The sequence below is a fragment of the Suillus fuscotomentosus genome, assembly GCF_016647785.1.
Source record: "Suillus fuscotomentosus strain FC203 chromosome Unknown F5891scaffold_2, whole genome shotgun sequence".
NCBI lineage: Eukaryota > Fungi > Basidiomycota > Agaricomycetes > Boletales > Suillaceae > Suillus > Suillus fuscotomentosus.
The window spans coordinates 968,334-982,841 of record NW_024539514.1 but is presented as its reverse complement, the minus strand read 5'-3'; the positions used below and the strand labels follow the sequence as shown (position 1 = coordinate 982,841).

General features: G+C 48.5%; 6 protein-coding genes across 6 annotated transcripts; all 6 read left to right on the top strand.

Annotated features, from left to right (window-relative positions):
- Nucleotides 1-292: 292 nt before the first annotated feature.
- On the top strand, nucleotides 293-2,694 carry F5891DRAFT_938519 (GC-rich sequence DNA-binding factor-like protein-domain-containing protein; the record flags this gene model as incomplete). Its single annotated transcript, XM_041374170.1, has 3 exons — nucleotides 293-913; nucleotides 965-1,190; nucleotides 1,244-2,694. The coding sequence occupies 3 exons, from the start codon at nucleotides 293-295 to the stop codon at nucleotides 2,692-2,694; spliced, it is 2,298 nt and encodes a 765-aa protein (XP_041233376.1).
- Nucleotides 2,695-2,820: 126 nt separating this feature from the next.
- On the top strand, nucleotides 2,821-4,521 carry F5891DRAFT_214234 (uncharacterized protein). The gene is made up of 7 exons (XM_041370931.1): nucleotides 2,821-3,267; nucleotides 3,351-3,405; nucleotides 3,471-3,662; nucleotides 3,717-3,959; nucleotides 4,008-4,187; nucleotides 4,237-4,398; nucleotides 4,453-4,521. Exons 1-6 carry the CDS (start codon nucleotides 3,053-3,055, stop codon nucleotides 4,270-4,272), a joined length of 921 nt encoding a protein of 306 aa, XP_041233375.1. The 5' UTR covers nucleotides 2,821-3,052; the 3' UTR covers nucleotides 4,273-4,398; nucleotides 4,453-4,521.
- Nucleotides 4,522-5,065: 544 nt separating this feature from the next.
- F5891DRAFT_214299 (uncharacterized protein) lies at nucleotides 5,066-6,285 on the top strand. The gene is made up of 3 exons (XM_041370932.1): nucleotides 5,066-5,493; nucleotides 5,542-6,037; nucleotides 6,084-6,285. The coding sequence occupies exons 1-3, from the start codon at nucleotides 5,211-5,213 to the stop codon at nucleotides 6,148-6,150; spliced, it is 846 nt and encodes a 281-aa protein (XP_041233374.1). The 5' UTR covers nucleotides 5,066-5,210; the 3' UTR covers nucleotides 6,151-6,285.
- Nucleotides 6,286-7,738: 1,453 nt separating this feature from the next.
- Nucleotides 7,739-9,066, top strand: F5891DRAFT_1098986 (cytochrome c heme lyase). Its single transcript, XM_041363552.1, has 3 exons — nucleotides 7,739-8,363; nucleotides 8,417-8,527; nucleotides 8,579-9,066. The coding sequence occupies exons 1-3, from the start codon at nucleotides 7,900-7,902 to the stop codon at nucleotides 8,841-8,843; spliced, it is 840 nt and encodes a 279-aa protein (XP_041233373.1). The 5' UTR covers nucleotides 7,739-7,899; the 3' UTR covers nucleotides 8,844-9,066.
- A 296-nt stretch (nucleotides 9,067-9,362) lies between these two features.
- On the top strand, nucleotides 9,363-11,251 carry F5891DRAFT_214209 (uncharacterized protein). The gene is made up of 4 exons (XM_041370930.1): nucleotides 9,363-9,411; nucleotides 9,470-10,755; nucleotides 10,804-11,010; nucleotides 11,074-11,251. The coding sequence occupies exons 2-4, from the start codon at nucleotides 9,823-9,825 to the stop codon at nucleotides 11,143-11,145; spliced, it is 1,212 nt and encodes a 403-aa protein (XP_041233372.1). The 5' UTR covers nucleotides 9,363-9,411; nucleotides 9,470-9,822; the 3' UTR covers nucleotides 11,146-11,251.
- Nucleotides 11,252-12,577: 1,326 nt separating this feature from the next.
- F5891DRAFT_1098981 (uncharacterized protein) lies at nucleotides 12,578-14,500 on the top strand. The gene is made up of 7 exons (XM_041363551.1): nucleotides 12,578-12,946; nucleotides 13,005-13,136; nucleotides 13,189-13,418; nucleotides 13,476-13,818; nucleotides 13,873-13,962; nucleotides 14,015-14,224; nucleotides 14,276-14,500. The coding sequence occupies exons 1-7, from the start codon at nucleotides 12,602-12,604 to the stop codon at nucleotides 14,306-14,308; spliced, it is 1,383 nt and encodes a 460-aa protein (XP_041233371.1). The 5' UTR covers nucleotides 12,578-12,601; the 3' UTR covers nucleotides 14,309-14,500.
- Nucleotides 14,501-14,508: the final 8 nt, after the last annotated feature.

Genomic DNA, 14,508 nt, shown 5'->3' with positions numbered 1-14,508 from the left:
CAGTTCCGACGATGATATCGAGCAGGCTGAATATGCTGAGGATGATGAAGGTGGGGATGGACTTTCGGCGCCTCCTTCGCCCCGGATACGAGATCAAGAAGAGGACGAACCACCAGAGCGGCCAGCCTTTACCGGCCATGGCTCGACTAGAGCTGAGCTGGAACTTCCAATGCAGAATTTTACGAAAGGCGGTATAGGATCTTCAAAAGGTGGAATTGGCTCAAAGGGTGGAATAGGTTCTGCCAGGTGTGGTTTCGGTAATTCTACAAAACTTGGATCCGCGACTGTAGGTATGGGATTTACGAAAGGTGGTATCGGTTCTACATCTAGTGCTCCATCTGAACCTGTTATCGCTACCCCCGCTCCTACCAAACTAGCGTCTACATCCGAGTTACCAACTGCCTTTGGTGGTAACAGTGCCCCTCGTGTGCAACGCTCTTTCCTCCGCAGCGGGACTTCTTCTACAAGCAAACCATCCACACCGCTACCTGCACATGAACAAGCACACTTCAACAAGATCGGAAGTACCATTGGTGCTCAAATGCTTGCAAAGATGGGATGGCAGGCTGGTACAGGTCTCGGCGCGACCGGAGAGGGTATCGTCATCCCAATCGAGAGTAAATTGCGTCCGAAGAAAATGGGTATCGCGTTCAAGGGGTACAGGGAGAAGACGGAGCAAAGCAAGCTTGAGGCTAGAAGGAGGGGAGAGGTAGTCAGTGACGACGAGGAAGAGGTGCGGCCGAGACAGAGTAAGAAGGGCGATGCGAAAGAGAAGAGGAGCGACGCTTGGAAGAAGCCGAAGAAGGTGAAGACAAAGGTCGAGCACAAGACATACGAACAAATTGTTGCAGAGGCTGGACAAGAACCCGCCGCATCCGGCATTGGTCAAATCATTGATGCGACTGGCAGAACGGTGAATGCTGCTCATATCTTCTTATCTCACCTTACTGACGCATCTTTTCAGCCTCGTGAAGTTGCATCACTTGCCGACATATCTTTGTCATCGTGGACGCCATCAACTGATCCTACTCGCATACCAGAAGTACGGCATAACCTGCGACTTATTGTAGACGCATGCAAGAACGATCTTGACGGGCTTGCACGTGAAGCCAAGGCTCTCGAGGAACGCAAAAGATTCATTACTCAAGAGGGCATTCGGCTGCAAAAGAAAGTTAGTGATGAGGCTGAACGTATGTCTGTTCTCGCTTTTCAATTGATCATCACTTACGCGCAGTGTATGTAGTCATTGCACGACTACAGCAGGTGAAACTTGTTGTAGACGATATTGGCGCAAAGGCGAAGGAACTAGCTTCTGTTTATGAGGCAACTTTGGATGATTTTTCGCCTTTGTTTTCCACCCTGCTGGTGCAGTACCCCGTAGAGTTCGACAGATATCGGTTGGACGAGATTGTTGTCGCAGCAATTGCGCCGATGGTCAGACGCATCGTTGCTCAATGGAATCCACTCCAGGATCCTCCAGGCTTGATCACAACCTTCCGCACATGGAAGCAAGCGCTGAAAGTCAACTCTGTTGACAAGCCACCAGATACCCAGATTGACATCTATGGCGCGCGCATTGTGGCAACCCCTCCTGCTATTGAAAAGCCGATGACTCCTTTTGAGTCCCTTTTATGGAATGTATGGCTACCCAAAGTCCGTACCTGCCTTAACAACGAGTGGTCACCTGAGGACCCTACACCAGCTGTCAAGTTGTATGAAGCATGGTCGACATTCCTCCCGCCATTTGTGCGCGACAACATACTTGACCAACTCATACTACCCAAAGTAAGCAAAGCCGTTGCAGACTGGAGCCTCAAGCGTAGTACGGTGTCCTTGCATGCGCTTGTATTCCCTTGGCTTCCATACCTCGGTTTGCGGATTGACTATGTTCTGGATGATGCGCAAAGGAAGGTCAAGAGCCTTCTCAGGAGTTGGGCACCAGCAGACGGCGCACTCAAGGATCTCGGTGGATGGATGGAAGTTTTCGACAAAGGCGAGTGGGACGCGATGCTCCTCAAGTATGTTGTGCCGAAATTGGGCTCGTTGTTGCGCGACGAGTTCCGTGTCAACCCCCGCAACCAAAATATGGAACCATTGAAGCAGGTTCTCGCGTGGTCCACGCTTCTCCGCGGAAGTGTATTTGCCCAACTGCTAGAAACCGAGTTCTTTCCGAAGTGGCTGGATGTACTGCACATTTGGCTCATACAGCCAAAGGTCAGTTTTGAGGAAGTTGCACAGTGGTATTCCTTTTGGAAGAGCAGTTTCCCGGATAGTGTGCAGTCTATGCCCGGTGTTGCACGTGGATTCACTCGCGGGTTGCAACTTATGAACACAGCTATCGAGCTTGGCCCTGATGCACCTACAATGCTGAAACGCCCAGATCTACGTGCAGAACAGGCGATTGCAAACGTGTCTATGAAGAAGCCAACTGCAACAAAAGTCGCTCCTGCGCGGATTCAAGAGATCACCTTCCGCTCGATTGTGGAGGAGTTTGCTGCGTCGCACAATCTCTTGTTTATTCCTACGGGGCGCGCGCACGAGAAGTCAAGGTTGCCGTTGTTCCGCATCTCATCTAACATTGGAGGGAAAGGAGGCTTGCTTGTCTATGTGCAAGACGATGCGGTGTGGGCACCTGACGGGGATGAGTATAGGGCAATAACCTTGGAGGATATGGTTCTTAGGGCGAACAAGTAGGGATATTCAGAAGTAATATTGATAATATTAGTGGATGTATAGGCAGTTGATTGTGGCGCGCGACGCGCTGGTCAGGTGACCAACAACCTCAATGACGATATAGAGTTCGAAAGACAATGACATTGTTGATTGCCGCAAGTGTCAATCCCTGTCAATAATGCCAGTTTGACTGAACAGCGAGAAACCTCAAAGGAGCCACAGTGACACGAGGCAGCATTGCAAGTCGGTCATTCCCATTACACGCTAATTCCTTCTGGGACCTGCAAGACATTGGGAAATTGAAGGATTCTGGCAGCTTGCGCATTACCACATCGGAGAGGCACTCCTCTCCTGAAGTCTTTTATCTTAGTTTGCTTTCATGTCTCTCAAACTACCAGCCGAAATTATCGATGTCGACGCTCTCCTATCAGATGAGGACGAACCAGCTGATGCGATTCAGTTCGTAGGGTACGGCCCGGGGGGAAACTCACAATACACGAACACCACGGGTCGGATGACAACTATCAAGAATGAACCAGTCGCTTCCTCGTCCCGCTTGCCTCCGCCTCCAGGACCCAATTTGCAATTCAAAGAGTAAGTTTGCCATTCATCATCTCCATGTGAGCCGCCGGCGTTAATTAGGCATTCGTTGATTATCTCTCCCGTACATCGTGCAGCAGTCACACATTATTCACCTACGCGCGTCCAGGGCTCTTTGAAGTTGTTGAAGAAGTAAGATTTTACTTTCAAAACGTCCAGGCGGTCGGGGACTCATGCAAGACCACCTTTATCCTCAGGAAAAGAGGAAAAGAATGGCGATGGAACGCGTCGGAGAACCACCTTTGAAGAAACGTGCAACAAGTTCCACCATCGCAAATGCAAATGCGCCCAGTCGACAAAAGGAAAAACGCAAGCAGCCGTTTGGGTGGAAGGGGCCGGAAATCATAGATTTGTTGATTTGTAGCAGCGACGATGACATCCTTGTAAAGGTAAGATTTTACTCGATATCGCTCTTGTACTTCCCTGATTACTTGTCCTCTTAGAAACCTAGACTCGAATCCGATGAAAACCACTTGTTTTCCGACCGCATGACTGATATCTACGCGAATGATGATAGCAATCAAACGGACTGCAGTAACGATATGCATGACCCGAACGATTTCCTCCCTCGGACAAATGCACTGCCGTCTCTATCTCGACCACTATCATCTGAAGACTCTGGATATGATTCTGAAGAGGAGTACGCGAATTATATGGCTTCTCTCGACATTTCGGACGAGTCCAAAGTGAGTATCTCTTCAATCGATACTCATATGTTTAAACTTTATTTCCAGTGGAATCCGATGCCCTTAAGCAACAAGGCCGAAGATCTTTCGCCCAATTTGAAGCTTGAGGTTGACCCGGCACGTCCACGACCTGGGGAACTGCGGCCGTTACGTCCGAAGTACTTCGCCGTACACTATCCAGTTACCCCCTTAGATCCAATATACAAGGAGCAATTTTTTTGGGGAAAAGTGCGTCGTTGTTTGTCTTCATGTGGGCGAGTAACGAAATTTTGCTCAGCTAAATTCAGTGCCAGTTTCCGACCGCGCGCACTAAAACCACCTGCCCGACTTCGCTTCGCTAGGCATTTACCGGGACGCACGCGCCCTCTCAAACTATTTCAAGATCTTGCTTACGAGAAGTTGGGTGTTGTGCAATCGCATCGTCAGGCAGCATCAGGGTGTGAGCGATATTCTCTAGCCAATATTTCAGCATCGTTCCTGATGAGGTTCTCAGCTATAAATAAGATTGTTCAAGTTCCAGGAGCTATTGTAGCGTGTGCGGCAGCATCGGGTGGGCATCCTGATTATTCGGATGAAGACCGACAAGGTGCGCGTGTCATGTTCTCTTCTTATCCGGAGAAGCTTAGTCCCCGCAGCGCCTCTCCCATCAGACAACAATGCCGGGACAATGGTAGTGCTCCACCAGGGCCAATGTAAGTCTGTCAGCAAGTGGTAGAGGGACCTGTTTTAATCACTTGCAGGCCATGTTGTCGATGCTCACTGCATCGATCATGGAGGTGATTATCTCCTTCAGGCAGATGTTATACTTATGATTGAACCGTGTTGCAGCTTCTGCGAAGAAATACTACACGGTGAATGATGTCTTATTCAACCCATTGAAGTATGGTTGGCCCCTACATTTATTGCACTTGATGAATTAATAGCCAATGTAGCCCCGAACAATTTCTATCGACTGGGAATGATTGTCAAGTGCAGCTTTGGCAGCTGCCTAAGGCTGATGAAATGGAAGTGAGTGAATCCATCACCAGCGCCCCCAGGATGATGAATTCCAGTGAGTCTACCATTGCTACCTTTGTACTTACTGATGTCCCGTTTCATAGTGACGCTCGGAGATGTTGCCCAGGACTTGGTGCACTCGTTCGACGGCGCAAATATTGCTGTGTCTTGTCGAGATGGGTTTGTAAACCATCCGAATTGCCAATTTGGTTGGAGTTGACTTTCTCACTCAGCACTGTTTCCGTCTTCAAGACGATGAAATTATTCACTCCATCAACATGGTCCAGAACTACGCCTCCCCCTGATCCGGAGACGAAACTTCACGTTGCCCCTCCTAATGCCGACCATGCCGCGGGTGCTGTCCTTTGGGGCCGTGGTCCGACCGAACGTTTTATGTACACATCTTCAGAAGCCCATGATTCTGATGGGGCGGGCAAGGACCAAGGTTTCCACCGTGCACATGATATATCACGAGGTCGAGTGCTATTTCCTTTCAGTGCTGATGAGTCGGGTGATGCAGGAGCCGTCAGTCCAGATGGTGAGTGAGTACGTTTACCCGTGGCCTAACTGGTATAATACTATGCAGGGAGCACTTATGTTTTGATCACATGCGGTGAGAACAATCGACATCCTATAAGGTTGTACGATGTGGCCCGCAAGTCGGGACATGCTATCGCCGAAACAACGCTCGAGCCATCAGCCTCACAGGTCGCTACTTTTGAAGCCACAACAGCCACGTTCTCTTCTGAAGGTCGTCTACTTGCGGTGGCGCGCTCAGACAATGCCGTGCACATGTATGACATTCGCGCGCTAACCAAAGGACCCCTTGCCGCATTCAGACATGAGGAGTTAGATGCAGTAGGTTCGACCGGGTATGGTGCTGTTCATGCATGCTGGGTCGAGGGGCGCGATCGGCGGCGAGTTGGCATTGTCAGCGGGGGCAACGACGGGTGTGTGCGAGTATGGGATCCGTTGATTGCCTCGTCGGACAAGTCCCAGGGTAAAGTGCTGGCGCGCACAGAGTTCGATGTCGCATACTTTGCCATGGGTGATATGTGGATGGGAGAGAAACCGCTTGTTCTGTGAGTGACATACTCTGCTTTTGTACAAGCACTGATCGGATTAAAGTGGCCATTGTGGTGGAGGTCTCTATGTTTATGACCACTTGGATGCTGATGGCCTACCGATATGTTGAACTATTGGTATTCAGTAGCAAAACACCCTGTTTTCCGCATCGCACACCGGACGTGTATACTTATATCACTGGATGAGAAGACTCTGATTTTCCCACGGTACCACTGGACGATTAGATATACACAAGTTCGCCTGAGGTTATATTTATCCCACCACATTTGTTGCTCGGTCTAATGTTTATCACTGAGTTCGCCCATCGAAGCGCCTGTACAGTCATAGCTCAGTTAGTGAGTCCATAGGTCTGATACTCCCTAGACAGACCATAGACGAATGAGGATTGTGTTATTGGTGAGTCACGACCGGTAGCTCTTGTTTATACAATCGTGATTTCCAGATATCAGGCTTTGATTACTAGGCACAACCGAGACACTGGTGAGCTTTCAGTCTCTGTCTACAACTTACCACTTGGCAAGTTTGTAGTTTATATTCACACCAATTTAGTTTCATCGTTGATTGCTGTAGCTCCTACTTTTTATGGTCAAAGGACTTGGGAGGCTCGATACAAACCTAGGGTATTGAGAAGTGGTGTTCGGGCATTTATGGTACTGTACCCCGACTTGAACACAACGGTAAATGGTCTACTCCTACTTTTGATGTCACCAAAACTCAACTGACGACTCTGTCCCGCAGGCTCTTCATGGTGACATTATCATCTCCCCAAGTCGGTGTATGCGGCATCCCTCGTTCGCACAGGAATGATCTGGCCGTTATATCTGGCCTTCCACCATAGATTCTCGCCACTGTCTCCAGATACTTCGGAGAAAAGTGGCAGAGTCACCCGGCAAAAGGGCCTTTATTTGTGTGGTATTCACACACCCTTGTAGGTACTGGTGCCAAGTCGCCATCGAGAGCCCGACTCTTGGGACGTATATCATTTATACCCCTCCCCACTGGCTAAGCTTGAGAGCTCTAAGAACGCTTATTTGTTCGTCGCGTATGACGTGACGGTCTCACTACGAGATTGCTTGGAACAAATCCTTTCACAGCTACCTCGGATGAGAGTCCTCCGACTTTGCACCATGAACGTACCATTAACTTGTTATCATGGCAATCTGCGGGATATCCAAATTCTCGAACATGTTGCTCGGCGAACCCACAACGCAACCCATATTCAACGTCGGCTTTCAAGAAAATTCACCCCGACTTGATGAACTTAGGAGTTTTAACTTCGGTTGAACCGTGCATTTTCCAGCAGGCTTCGGATTTTATCTTTCAGGGGAACAGGAAACACTTACTTTCCCATACAGCCGCAGCTCCTGTAAGCTCAGAGGTACGACATGCTTGTCTTGGAGCAGCTTACACTTGAGCGGCTGTGACCTGAAGAGTTTGAGGATGTCATAAAAATGCGCGCCACATATGGTGTCAGCGGCATATACTGACATGTGTACATAGTACTAACGCTTCAAGGGAAAGGACGCCGGCACCGTCTCGTGCTCATTCTAGTAGTCTTCCGAGATCAGAAGGGCGATACTGTTGAATGTCCTACTTAGCAGCATAAAAATCGGTTATATATATCCGCTTGCTTCGCCGTCCTGCACCTTTGGCATAACGAGTGTGGGCTAGTATGAAAGTAGCTGTGAACTTTTACTAACCTCAGCCTACATCATGATACTGGCACTGTTACGGGTTGTTCCGGCTGAGGTCAATTAATCTCGTAATTTACAGTATTTTGCTTCTATGCATCGCACAAATTGTGTCTTGATTTTCAACGTACGACGACATTCGAAATAGCCCAATTGCTTCTACTACCATGGGACAATCAATCTCATCCCCGCCTCCTGCAACTGTAACGCGCACTTCTCCACTGTCATCGTGCCCGATGCATGATGTGCCCAGCACTGGCTGTCCAATCCAGCACAACCACCCACCTGTTGCGAAATCCTCGGGTGGATGTCCCATCGATCACTCTTCTTTCAATACATTGAATCCCACAAACCAGATGCCCAATCTCCCTCAGACTCCGATATCCCCGCAAGCCGTACCACTACCGACTGAGCGTACGATGTCATCGATACCACGTGTGGTGGACGGTGAAACCAAAACTGACACGCACCAAACATGGGAGTACCCATCCCCTCAACAGTTCTATAATGCATTGGTAAGAAAAGGTTTGGATACGCCTCCTGAGCATATTGAGACGGTGGTGGAAATACACAATTTCTTGAACGAGAGAGCTTGGGGAGAAGTGATGAAGTGGGAGAGGAGGGTTGCACAGTGCGTTGTATGCTTGCTGTGCCGATTCTGATTATTGATTTTTTACCTCTCAGGGAGGGTGACGAGGAGCCGCATCTTGCTCGCTTTAAGGGACGTCCGGGCGAGATGTCGCCAAAGGCAAGGTTCTGGATGCTGGCTGGCTGGTTGCTTCCCTCTAGATTCAAGTAGATCTGTCCCTGTTAGGCGTTTACTGAATGCTGACATCAGTATCGCAGCACTGAACCTCCATTCGATCGCCATGATTGGATAGTACGTCGTCCGCGCGATGGAACAGAGGTTCGCTATGTCATAGACTATTACTCTGCACCGTCTACTCCCAACGGAGACCCCGGTTTCGCATTGGATGTCCGACCTGCTCTCGACTCGTTGGGAAGCGTTCAACAGCGTGTAGCAGTGAGTATGGACGACGTATGGGAGGGGCTTCGCGAGAAAGGTTGGGGAAAGAGTGAACGTGGGGGTACGAAACAGGCAAGGTCGTAAGAGATTATTGAGCATGCGTGCTCTACATTCCTGATACTGGATCAGTCGTCCGACTGTTGATATTTATGTTGTCTTGAGTAAGCTAATGAACATCTCTCGTATGATACACTAATATGATACACTCGCTGTCGGAACGTTATATCATCACTAACACATTTATTTTCAGCTCCTTGATGTTAGTCAAAGTAACAGAAGATGTGGATGCCATTTCTGCCGAGCTGGGTGGCTATTTAATGTATCAATGTTGCTTCTCTTATCTCACAGAGACTTAGGGTTAGAATTCAAGTAAGACGCACTTGTAGGTGCGTCCAGCGGTAGGTGTCTGAATAATAACTTGATCTCTGATGAAAAAGTTGGACGCTGGGAGCAATCGATAATGAGGTGGTCTGGATACTTTCAAAGGTACCACAAAATGCATACAGGTTAGTGTTGATTGATCATTGGGGGTGCCAGACGAAATTACTCAACTGACGCATGGGCCATACATATTGACGCTTGAGTGATCTCGATTGGTCTCGATCAAAACGTATGCAAATCTGCCGAGGCTCGTCTTGCTATTTCGTTGAAGGTGACGTTTGTCGGATTGTCAACAACTTTGTTCATTGGAGCTGACGGACTTGAATCAGCATCAATATGGTACACTGAACGTCCAAGTCAATGATTACTCCGAGGAGTTATTTGTTCTATGATGTCATGTGGAAGCAATTTCATTAGAATTGTGACCACAGTGAGACATCCACGGGCGAGACATCCGCTCATTCCGAAAATGAATAACAAAAGATTCCGCTCAATGGCCCATTGCATTTATTCTCGAAGCCACCCCATTCTATTCAATCCACTATCCACCAGGTCCACATGTCCACATCCAATGTTTCGGTCTTTGGGCTATAAAAACTCGGCTAATGCTAAGTTTTTCTCTCATCGAAAGCATCTCTATCATCCACCTTGAACTCACATTCGTCTCAAATTATTCTATAGCATGTTCTCAAAGAAGAAACTGTCCAGCGCAGAGAAAATTCGCCATCGCGTGCCAACCCCGCACACCTCCCGCATCTCCAAATCTACTACTCAGACATCTGGACTCAACGTCTCGCGCATCACAGACCTTTCGACCAACCCCACCAACGACTTATCTCATCCTTCTGCTATCTCTTTGACCACTCAACACTCTTCTCGGTCCAAGCGCTCTTCAGGCATGCGCAAGAAAAATAAAAAGCGACGCTCTCAGAAGCCTCTTGCAAACCTCGATAGTTCAAACCAAAGGGAACCGTGGCTTGACCTTTCCTTCTTGAACCGTCATTGTACGCAAGAAGACTATCTCTGCAATTACTGGCGCTACACGGTAGCCGACGAGCAAGGCATGTGCCTCGAATATTTCTTGAATGCGATCGATGCGCACGAGTGCGAACTGTGGCAAGGATTTTCCGATGACTACGTGCCTTCCTGGGCGAAATTCCTGGAAGTTCGTCAAGGCTGGGAAGGCAACGATGAACGGAAGTGGCAGTCGGGCGGCTGGATTCGCGGGAAGAATGGAATAGAATGGCGCCCAGGACATGTTATGTTGAGGGTACCTAACAACGATTGGATAGGCGGCAGTCATGAAGACTTGGACGATTACTCCAATGCGAGCTCAAGGAACTGGATGGATGATGAAGTTGTCGTTACTGGTGAGGACCATGAAGATTACGGAGTCGGTGGCGAGATATCCCCGGAGCGAGGAAGGGAGTCATATCATGAGCAAGATTCCAAGCCACTTTCAGAAGTCAAGAGGACCTTCGAGTCTAGCCTCATCGTCCCCCATGTCACTTCAGCATGCTTCATTTTGGATATCCCGCCAGCCCACACCATCATCCCAAATGACGCTTGTGTTATCCCACCCGCTCCCGCTTCTCATATCCCACCAGATAGCCCAGTGAGTAGTGTTGCGAATACGTATTTTCTCGTGTCTCATGTTCCACAGCCATCTCTTTCGAAACATGACTCGCGTACTATGAAGGCATTCAGAGTATCGCATGCTCCTCTCGTAACACCCCACCGCGCTCGCCAGTTCTCCCATCGCCCTCGGCGTGTCTTCACACCTGCCCCTACCCCAATTTCCAGCGAGTGTGCTGATGATGATGTCACTGGGAATCATGGGGCAATTGAGAAATTGCTTGAATTTCTCAAGGTGAGGAATATTACTTTCCCGTTGTGGAAAGTTAAACGTTATTAATATGTTGTCGTTATCTAGATGAATACAGAGCAAAAAGTAGCCGAGATTCATCAGTTGGTCAGATCTATGAGGCGAGGAACACAGTCGTAGCTGGACTCGATTGATATCAACTCTCCCATTTACTTGCTTCGTATTGACCGTTACCAGACTATGTACTAACAACTTTGAAACGACATTTTGGTTTATTTATTGACGATGGTGCATTGAGTTCGAAGGATAAAAGTCTGGGATTCGGGGTCTAGAAAACACCAACGTATCTGCATGTAGTATGCATATAACTCGTATTTAATGTAAGCACTTGTTACGGTGCCTGTAGAGCCCTTCGGATAGACTGCAAGACACTAAGAGACAGGGAGAATGGTATGAACTCGGTGTGATAGATCTGACTACGATACGGGTAGACGGGATATGTCAATGGAACGGTAGCCACAATGTCAGATTTTAAGATCCGTGGAAATGGTAACTAGGAGTGTGATAATCAGTGAAATGTCGACAGCCAGTGAGAACATCACTTGCAGAAGGATCTCGGCCCACCGTGACTGCCTCGTGCAAGTGTGCGATCGCATCTTCGTTATTTAGGTGCAAGTTGTGGGCAACAATCGATTCTATATGCTCTGCTGGCACAGGCTCTTTGTTATTGGACTTTAAAGGGCAGTAGAAGCGATGGAATTTGACAGATATAAGTTTGAAATATGCGTCAAATCTCTATGCACGCGAGATCTCAAGAATACATCAAATTGAAGTACTTACGACAAATTATTATCGTACCAAATGCCCCACATTCAGCTGCTCTCGAATCAGTTCAACCAGTGCTTGCTTTACTCACCGTGCAGTACAGAAGATGTCCGATGAATTTTCATCGAACAAGCTTCTGTTATAATCAAAAGTTTTACAGTGTGGTCATCATATAGAAGATTTGATGCTCGTTGGTCTCCTCATTCCATTTGTCCAACTGCCCCCTGAGCTTCCATATTTCACTAAGGCCTTCGGAAAGGATTCAAGAGATTGCCGGCGATATGTGAGCGATAGCCTAGCAAAGCCTGTCAAGCGTACTGGATGATTTATGTCGTCGTTACGGTATGCTGTATTCACGACGACGATATCATGTTGCGTAAAAAGAGATCGCGTAGAAGTGCCCAGAAGGCGCATATTAGCCTTCATATGCCAGCGCCTTCGGTGAGGGCACTTCACATAGGTGTACCGCCGGTGAGTCACTCAGCCAGTATTACGAGACTCGCGGCCGTCTCTGATGCTCTATGTAGTCGGCGACTCGGAGTCAGACTCCGACTCTCGGAGTAGTCCGAGTCAGCATGAAAGTCCCGCAGACGAGATATGACGCTAGTTTGTCTTCCTATGGTCCCTAAATGCCTGGAAGAAATCCATGCAGTTGCCCGGGTTGTATGGTTTAGTTGTTGCGTTCAGAGTCCAGTCTGCTACGCATACCACCTTTGAAGTTAAAGTGTATATGTCATCACGTGACCACGTGATTTTTAACAACTTCTTGAGACTATCATAGTGAGAGCTCTTTAGTCGGTCGCTAAGAGTGATGCTTCCCCGTCATCTCCGTAGCTTCGTTGCAGGCCAGCGTGCGCGCTCGTTGCTTTCGCACAGACCAGCTGTAGCGTCCTCTTCGCTGCCTGGTTATTCTCCAGTCAGCCATCCCTTGTCGCGACACGCAAACACTTCCGCATCTCGTTCCTTCCACTCATCATCGCGAAGACATGACGAGCTCCCGAAGTCACCTTTTCAAACGTTTGTCGATGTCCTTCGTGACGAACTCCGCAAGAACAGAGAGCTCCAAGACAATGTCAAACAACTTCAGGGTGACGTTGACAAGTTCCAGGATTCGGAGGCCATGAAACGGGCGAAGGAAGTGTATGAGCGTGCAAGAGTCTGTTTTTTGAATTTCTCTCATCTGGGTCAAATCTCACATTCGCTTCTGCACATAGTTGACGTCCAGCATAAAAGAGAACCCTCGTTTGAGGGCAGCAGCGGAGGAGCTAAAGAAGACGGGTGTTAAGGTCGGAGATGCGGTAACAGAGGCTTTGAAGACTATGGAAGAGAGCGAAATTATGCGCGCAGTGCGTGTGGTTTACTTCTAACTATTTGATGTCATGAACTAAATTTCGGCAGATTTCGCGAGCAACGACGTCCCTCTCTAGTACCATTGCTACCACAACCGAGCCCATCCGTCAGACGGCTGCTTACAAAACTCTTGCAGAGACTCTCGTTGATGCCCTGGATGACTCTGGGTCTGCCAAGCACGCTGGGTTTGAAGACAAGGAAGCTCGAAGACGACGCAGGCAAAAACGTCTTGAGAAGGCGGGCCTAACCGGACGTCGAATAATGGAGGAGAACTCGGAGTGCGTCGTTTGGAAGTGAAATTTGTGTGTTAGTAATAACAAGCATGACGTCCACAGAGCAGGTCAAGCACTGGTATCTGTTAAAACTTCGCCTCGTGCTGAGGCCTGGGAGAATTTCAAATCCACGAACCCTGTCATGCAACGCTTATCCTCGCTACATGCCGCGTACGAGGAGTCAGAGTCACCCCTCATTACACCGCTTCGTGCTGTGACCAGTACGATTGGGTCCTGGTTCGAGGAGAACGAAACAGCACAAGTGACACGGATGATCCGCGCAATGGATCCGAACTTTTCGAGGGAGGCGTTCGAGAGGGAGTTGAGAGAATATATCATTCCTGAAGTCGTAGATGCGTACTTGAGTGCAGACAGGGAGTCGCTTGTTAGGTGGTGCAGTGAAGCGGTGAGTATGCGATCGGAATAGCGCTTCGAAGGCTGAAACAACCCCCTTATTTAGACGTACAATGTCCTTTGGGCAACTATGGAACAATATCTCCGCCAGGGCCTTGTGAGTGATAGCAAAGTGCTTGATATCCGATCGGTAGATGTAAGTGTTTCATTTAGATTATTTCCAGAGGTAAAATGCTGAATATTTCTAGGTTTCCGATGGAAAGATTCTTGACTCCTCTATCCCTGTCTTTGTTGTGACATTCTCGACACAAGAGGTTCTTCTATTCCGCAACGCAGCCTCCCGTGAGATCGTTGTCGGCGCTGAAAACCGAGTGGAACAGTGTGTATATGCTGCGGTGATAACGCGCGTTCACGAGGAGTTAGCTGACGAGGTTACGGGAGGGTGGAAGGTCGTCGAAGTGAGTTTTGTCTCCTTCACATGCTGCTCGTATTGATATTCTTCTGTACAGATGGCACGCAGGTCCTCCAGAGCGTATCTATAGTCGTGCTAATTAGATACTGGGCACTAACACACAACGCATCCATCACTGCTTTGCTTAATTATCAATCACCACTCATCTCGTCATAGCAGTATCTTATTACATTGACTATATCAGTTTTGAACCTGGCCTGAACCTAGTCTTAGTGATTCACGTGACATAGTATTATATTGGGGGCACTCGCTGCAAAATGGCTCGGTAAT

What these genes read in the sequence shown, in the direction of transcription:
- F5891DRAFT_214299 (XM_041370932.1), top strand. Translation starts at nt 5,211, where the DNA reads ATGAAATTATTCACTCCATCAACATGGTCCAGAACTACGCCTCCCCCT. An exon ending in AGGAGCCGTCAGTCCAGATG is followed by an intron (nt 5,494 to 5,541) that starts GTGAGTGAGTAC and finishes AATACTATGCAG; the next exon opens with GGAGCACTTATGTTTTGATC. An exon ending in GGAGAGAAACCGCTTGTTCT is followed by an intron (nt 6,038 to 6,083) that starts GTGAGTGACATA and finishes ATCGGATTAAAG; the next exon opens with TGGCCATTGTGGTGGAGGTC.
- F5891DRAFT_214209 (XM_041370930.1), top strand. Translation starts at nt 9,823, where the DNA reads ATGTTCTCAAAGAAGAAACTGTCCAGCGCAGAGAAAATTCGCCATCGC. An exon ending in ATATCCCACCAGATAGCCCA is followed by an intron (nt 10,756 to 10,803) that starts GTGAGTAGTGTT and finishes CATGTTCCACAG; the next exon opens with CCATCTCTTTCGAAACATGA. An exon ending in AATTGCTTGAATTTCTCAAG is followed by an intron (nt 11,011 to 11,073) that starts GTGAGGAATATT and finishes GTCGTTATCTAG; the next exon opens with ATGAATACAGAGCAAAAAGT.
- F5891DRAFT_1098981 (XM_041363551.1), top strand. Translation starts at nt 12,602, where the DNA reads ATGCTTCCCCGTCATCTCCGTAGCTTCGTTGCAGGCCAGCGTGCGCGC. An exon ending in AAGTGTATGAGCGTGCAAGA is followed by an intron (nt 12,947 to 13,004) that starts GTCTGTTTTTTG and finishes TTCTGCACATAG; the next exon opens with TTGACGTCCAGCATAAAAGA. An exon ending in TTAGGTGGTGCAGTGAAGCG is followed by an intron (nt 13,819 to 13,872) that starts GTGAGTATGCGA and finishes CCCCTTATTTAG; the next exon opens with ACGTACAATGTCCTTTGGGC.
- F5891DRAFT_214234 (XM_041370931.1), top strand. Translation starts at nt 3,053, where the DNA reads ATGTCTCTCAAACTACCAGCCGAAATTATCGATGTCGACGCTCTCCTA. An exon ending in TCTTTGAAGTTGTTGAAGAA is followed by an intron (nt 3,406 to 3,470) that starts GTAAGATTTTAC and finishes CTTTATCCTCAG; the next exon opens with GAAAAGAGGAAAAGAATGGC. An exon ending in ACATTTCGGACGAGTCCAAA is followed by an intron (nt 3,960 to 4,007) that starts GTGAGTATCTCT and finishes CTTTATTTCCAG; the next exon opens with TGGAATCCGATGCCCTTAAG.
- F5891DRAFT_1098986 (XM_041363552.1), top strand. Translation starts at nt 7,900, where the DNA reads ATGGGACAATCAATCTCATCCCCGCCTCCTGCAACTGTAACGCGCACT. An exon ending in TGGGAGAGGAGGGTTGCACA is followed by an intron (nt 8,364 to 8,416) that starts GTGCGTTGTATG and finishes TTTACCTCTCAG; the next exon opens with GGAGGGTGACGAGGAGCCGC. An exon ending in TTGCTTCCCTCTAGATTCAA is followed by an intron (nt 8,528 to 8,578) that starts GTAGATCTGTCC and finishes TCAGTATCGCAG; the next exon opens with CACTGAACCTCCATTCGATC.